The sequence below is a fragment of the Glycine soja genome, chromosome 5, assembly GCF_004193775.1.
Source record: "Glycine soja cultivar W05 chromosome 5, ASM419377v2, whole genome shotgun sequence".
Taxonomy (NCBI): Eukaryota; Viridiplantae; Streptophyta; class Magnoliopsida; order Fabales; family Fabaceae; genus Glycine; species Glycine soja.
The window spans coordinates 15,889,484-15,896,014 of NC_041006.1; the positions used below are offsets into that span (position 1 = coordinate 15,889,484).

Consider the following 6,531-nt stretch of genomic DNA (forward strand, 5'->3'; position numbering starts at 1 on the left):
AATTATCATCAAAACCCTTTCCTTTTTGAAAAAATAACACAATATTCTATCAAATCTAAAACTAGAATGTTGTGAGGTTGGGTCTGAAAGACAATTTACAGCTTAGCCACAAGATGCAACCTAATTCTTTATTTTATTCTAAATGAAAATTCCACTTCCTAGGGGAAAAGGAAAGAAAAGGTGTGACAATGTTTTTCAAAACAATCGAGAATTGTGTAACATTTAAACATCATATACTTGAAATTATATGTTTCTATCATTTAAAAATTATAGAAGAGTTGTTGATAGAGGAAAAAAATATAATTGTCAACTTCTATATTACCAACTATTGGAATTTGGAAGGTCACTTACTAACATTATGGAGTAACAACAACTAGCCCTTTTCGTAAGTATTTGTTTTTCCATGGGCTTGTTGAGGAGGTCATCACAGTTTGAATAGTTTAATGACTCAATGTTTATAGTCAAATTGAGTAACTACTTAGTAGAAATACTTCTATAGCTATTACCTCCTTTGCAATGCAAGTGCCATAAATTTTTCAGCTTCTCCAGGGCCATAGTTAGAAGATCTCAAAGCCAACATTCCATGAACAAAACATGCTAATTCATCCATCCAAAAAGGAAACAAGATAAAAGATTCTTTTAATGACATACTCGGCTAAGGCTAAAATAGACTTCCTTTTCAAAAAGACCCTTGATGACCTTTTCAGCCTGAAATAATCGAAAGGCAAAATCATAACATTCTCAAAATCAATATGGTTAGTGATTTGAAAGACTAGAATATTGGAACTAATTCAACTAAAGGAAAAGTCATACAAAGTTGATAATTTTTATTGTAAAATATAGTCAGGAAGCACATAAAAAGCAATAAAGAGGTTACCTTTTCCTTTTACTTGGGGTCATTTGTCATTTGAGAGAGAGCAATAAATTCAAGTAGCTCTGAACTAGAATCCGCAAGAATATTGTTTCCTAATAATAGAGAACAATCAATTAAGAGCATAGAATAAGCTACAAAAATTCACTAGCCTATAGGTGTACTAGAAAAATTTTGAAAATCATTTATTAAAATGAGACCATCACATTAAGTTGTATCCATTCCACCATTACAAATGCAACAAGAATGAAGATAGCATTACCTTGAAACTATAGTAACGGGACAGAAAATAGGACCATTATTCAACCAAAGGATCCCATTGATCAATCAACGAAAAATAATGTTAAAGGTGAACATTGTTGATTAATTGACAAGTGCATCAATGCATCCCAAGTAGTAAATTTAAACAAAAGTCCGAGTATCGTATCCACAGGGACTTTGTTTGTACTTAGGTAGATGAATATTTGATTAAGAAAAACATTTGGAAAAAGGTAGTAGAAAATAGTAAATTAAATTGTTGAAATTAAATCAGACAAGAAAAAGAATTAAACATGAATTTAAATTAATTAATTAACGATAGAAAAGATGAGAAAATCCAATAATATTGTAGAAGGAAATTAAGAAGATGAGAATGTTGGGAACTTAGCCTATGTTAGTCGGTTAATACGACTAACTTTTTGTGTAAGAAACTGTATAAATTGTATACAACTCTTCCCATTTATGGTTCTTTTTGTAATATTGTAATTACTTCTTGTTAATATAGGTAATCAATACTCAGTATCCCAATTTTGTGCATTTAATGATCCTTCCATATCAATTTCAGGTGAAATAGGCAAGATTGGTGAAATGCAAAAATTGCCAACTCGCTAAGCCAATTCATCTGCTAAGCGAGCAATCCGCTAAGCGCAACCACTGTTGGCTGAGCACAGAGAAGAATCTGGAAGAAGGATGAGTTGTACAGACACGCTGAGCGAGTATCAACTCGCCAAGCGCACCGCCTGCAATCCTCTGCATTGAGCAAGAAGACTGGCACTAAGCCAAAAGTCACTTATGCGCACTAAGCGAGCCATTTTGCGCTAAGCGCGCGGCCACCAACAGGATTGCCTATTTAAAGCTGAAATCTCAAAATTGGAAGGGAGGTGAGCTTTTTAGAGAGTTAGCTTTTGGTTTTGGTTGTGGAGAGACTGAGATATAGTTGAGCTTGACGAGGAAACCATCTTGTGGAGCTTTGGATGAGATCTTAAGTGATTGTGAGATTTCTAGAGGTGGAGGAGACATCCTCACTACTTGTACTTCTTCAGTCTTTCATTTTCTCTTTTCATTGTTGTAAAAGAAGCTTCCCTGCTATGGAGAGCTAAATCCTTAGTTGGTTCTTCCTATGGGGTACTTGATGTAAATACTTCAATATTTATCTAATGATGTTTTATGTGTTCACTGTGCTATCAGTACTCAATTCTAGTGTGCCTTTGCCTTGATCACCGAAAAATATTTTCACATTGCATTCTACTGTAAACATACTTAGCCAATTATACTTTCCTTATGCTTCTTCTATTGTTGATACTTTAGGATAGAAAACCTTAGGTTAAACAATTTGATTTTTAGGTTTAGATTGTAAGTAGAATAGATAAAAATTAGGACTTTGTTAGGAGTTCAATGTGTAGAAAGTTTAGACAATGTTGCATGGCTAATTGGGGCATATTAGAGGCCTAAAAGAGGAAGTTGAAAAACTTCTTCTTTTGTGTTTTTTCTGGAAAACATGATGATCTCGCTAAGCGCGTCTGATAGGCTAAGCGAGTTCATCAAATCTGCTTGAATTTATGCATTTCTAGACAAACTCACTAAGCCAGCATGTCTGCGCTAAGCGAGTTCATCATTTTGTTGAATGTTCATGTTCTATATGAACAGTGTGGCTAAGCGACACCTGTGTGTGCTAAGCCAATGAAAACTTTAGTGATGACAAACATGTGGCAGTTACGGGGCTAAGCGAGTCTAATTCGTTAAGCCCACATAACTTAGTTAAAATTCTGAAATTTTGCTCGCGCTAAGCACCGCCATGTTGGGCTAAGCGCTATTCAATGCGGTTTGAATAAGGCTAAGCGAGTCGTGCTCGCTAAGCACATGTGTGAAGAAAATCTGCTCTGGGCTAAGCGAGTGTCTATCTCGCTAAGCCGATTATGCAAAACAAAAATTTTCTGTCATAATTCGCTAAGCACGCCCCTGTTGCGCTAAGCTGGTGAGTTATTTTTTTGAAGGCGCGCTAAGCGAGTTGCATGTCGCTAAGCAACCACTGTCAATTTTAGTTTGATTTTCTATTTTCAAATTTTAATAACTTCTGGTATAATAAAGTGATTGGCTCTTTTCATTGCAGATGACATCCAGGAAAAGAAAAAGCTCAGCTTCCAGACCTCAAGCTCAGTATGACACCAGGTGATTCCATTCTTTGGACGCTTGGAACAGATACACGGATAACATTCTCGGCCAAAATATCCTTCTAGAGATAAATGTGCAGATTTATCATATTGAGTTTGCCGAGTTTAAAGTGGAGTTGGAGAGGCGTAATCCACACAAATGCCTCACTAACCTCCAAGAGGGAAGCATTGATGTGGCGATCATCAAAGAATTCTACGCTAACTTGTACAACCTTGAGGACCAATCACCCAAGCAAGCCAGAGTAAGAGGAAATCTCATAAAAATTGATGCAGACAGCCTCAATGATTTTCTTGAGACAGCAGTAGTCCTAGATGAGGGGGAGTCTCTACCCACTTATTCCAGATTCTGCAGGTTGAGGACTAACCATCAAGAGATAAAGGCCAGATTATGTATTCCCTACAAGGGTTTTGTGCTAAATGCTGAAGGTCAACCATGGAATATCCTCATAAAGGACTTGACCACATTAGCCTAAACATGGAATGTCCTATCTTACTCCAACCTAGCTCCCACATCCCACACCTCAGATTTAAGCATGGACAGAGCTAGGTTGGTTTATGGATTGGTAACCCACATGGATATGAGCATTGGCGCCCTGATCTCAAGTCAAATCTCTTCTATTGCTCAGAGTAACTCCTCTAGGCTCGGATTCCCAACCTTGATTACTGCTCTCTACAGAGCTAGGGGGTTACTTCTGATAGCTTGACCTATGAGAGCCTAAGCCCGACCATTAATTTGGCCTACATTAAAAATAATTGTTGGAATTTGGATGATCTGACAGTTAACTTCAGAGGGACAAGGAAGGTAAGGGCTCGACCAGCTAATGTTCCCTCTTCTTCTACTCCACCAGCTCCTTCCACTTCTGCTACTCCTACACCAGTTCCTCCAGGCCCATCTACTCATAGTTCTCAGCACTTAGAGTTTATTTCAGGGACAGATTTTGATGATGCAGACCCTGCAGGATGTGGTTTTGCAAAGACCCATTATGTCAGTGGAGCAGTTTTTAGAGAAGGTATCCTAGCCAGGAACCTTGCCTTCTCTTGTGAGGGAAGATGGAGGTCCCAGTGCTCAGGTACCTCACCAGGTACAGGATGCATCTTCAGAGGCCACCATCCCTGAGCCATTTGTTGAGGAGGCAAGTAGGTCACAAATGAGACAGGAGGCTACTACTCCTGGGAGGTCACCACAGGTTACACCAGATCCACCCTCACCAGTGGTGGATCAATCTTCCCCTCAGCAGCCAGCAAACCCTTCTACACCAGTGCATAAGATGTCAGCAGGCCCTCCTACCCCAGTACTTGAGTTGCCAGAGGACCCTACCACACCAGTCCTTGGACTGACTACTACTCCTCCAGTCACTCTTATGTTACACTTTACAGATGAGGAGGATATTCAGGATCAAGACACCCAGCAGCAGGACCAGTCACAGGAGTTTTAAATTTTTGTTCTTGTTTTTTGATAAATATTATAATTATGATGTTTTTAGTACACTCGTTTTTTTGTGATATGGGTTTATACTTATGTTTACATACTTTTGTTGTGGATGATTAGTATGCATGTCCTGAAGCATACTTAACAATTTGGCTTGATTCTCTAAGTATGCAGTGCGAACATAATTATTTTTTGAAATTGGTGTGTGAGTTGATTGCTTGAATGGATGAAGCATGTGTTGAAATCATGAGTTTTGAATGAGCATGTATGTTAGATGAGAAAGAACAAGAAAGTAGGCTCACAATTAGAAATGTTAGTCAGTGGACAGATTGATTGTGAAAGAAAAGCTTGAACCATAACCCCGTGAGAGTGTGAACTTAATTGTTGAGAGAACAACAAGCATAGAGCAATATTTTTGTATCAATCTCTGAATTTTAGAATGAAATGCATGAATTTGGATATGATGAAGGCCATTGTTGTATATACGAGCCACTTGACCATAAAGCTTACCTGTTTATCAATGATGATATCATTTGCACCCATCTTTGAGCTGAATTGTAATTGTCAAATTGAACCTTGAGCTTTGAAATGTCATCTCCATTTACCTTGCTTTGGTTTTAAGAGAGCACACTGGTTTAAGAAAATTTTGCCCCAAATTTGGAGGAGTTTGTTTGATGGATAATTTTAAATGTAAGAAACAACAGCACACACAACAAGTTAATAAAATGCTTTTTGTACTAAAAAAAAGAGAGAAAAGGAAAAAGAGAAATTCAAATAAGTGTGTGTGCTGTTAAAACAAAGTCAATTGAAAGGCTAGTGAATGAGCTAAGTGGATTAAAAAGATAAATTGGGTAAGTCTAGGATTTGTGCTCTCTTAGAATTCAAGCTTTTGCATCCTAGAAAAACCAATAATTTTTGTAGCCCGGCCTCATTACAAGCCAATAAAAGTTTTTCTGATTCAATTTGTGTATTTCTAACTTGATGGTAAGAGATGAAGTACAAATATTGGACCTCTTGTTAGTTGTTATTGCTAAATAGCTTAAACACATGTGATTGAGTGAAACAGTGGCCGTGAGACTTTGGTCGAGCATCTTTCCTTGAAATTTGTCTCCTGCCTAGCTTCATTTAGTTGTGTTGCTTACTAACATGTTCTCTTCTCTGAAAAACCGCATGCCTTGTGAAAAGCAATTGATAAAGACATTATGTTTTGTTTGTTATCATGTGATTAATATTTTTTGATCCACACACCTTTGTACATAACCACTGCATGTTTTTATCACTTGGGGACCAATGAGTTGTTCTTTATTTGCTTGAGGACAAGCAAAACTGTAAATTTGGGGGAGTTTGTTAGTCGGTTAATACGACTAAATTTTTGTGTACGAAACTGTATAAATTGTATACAACTCCTCTCATTTATGGTTATTTTTGTAATATTGTAATTACTTCTTGTTAATATAGGTAATCAATACTCAGTATCCCAATTTTGTGCATTTAATGATCCTTCCATATCAATTCAGGTGAAATAGGCAAGATTGGTGAAGTGCAGAAATTGTCAACTCGCTAAGCCAATTCATCCGCTGAGCGAGCAATCCGCTAAGCGCAACCACTGTTGACTGAGAGCAGAGAAGAATCTGGAAGAAGGATGAGCTATACAGACGCACTGAGTGACTGTCAACTCGCCAAGCACACCGCTTGCAATCCTCCGTGCTGAGTGAGAAGACTAGCGCTAAGCCAAAAGCCACTTATGGGCGCTAAGTGAGCCATTTCATGCTAAGCGCATGGCCGCCAACAGGATTGCCTAT

The 6,531-nt window shown here is 37.8% G+C and overlaps 1 protein-coding gene across 1 annotated transcript; it reads left to right on the plus strand.

The window, feature by feature from the left end:
• Positions 1–3,833: 3,833 nt before the first annotated feature.
• On the plus strand, positions 3,834–4,736 carry LOC114411172 (nascent polypeptide-associated complex subunit alpha, muscle-specific form-like). The gene is made up of 3 exons (XM_028374928.1): positions 3,834–3,927; positions 4,080–4,310; positions 4,402–4,736. Exons 1-3 carry the CDS (start codon positions 3,834–3,836, stop codon positions 4,734–4,736), a joined length of 660 nt encoding a protein of 219 aa, XP_028230729.1.
• Positions 4,737–6,531: the final 1,795 nt, after the last annotated feature.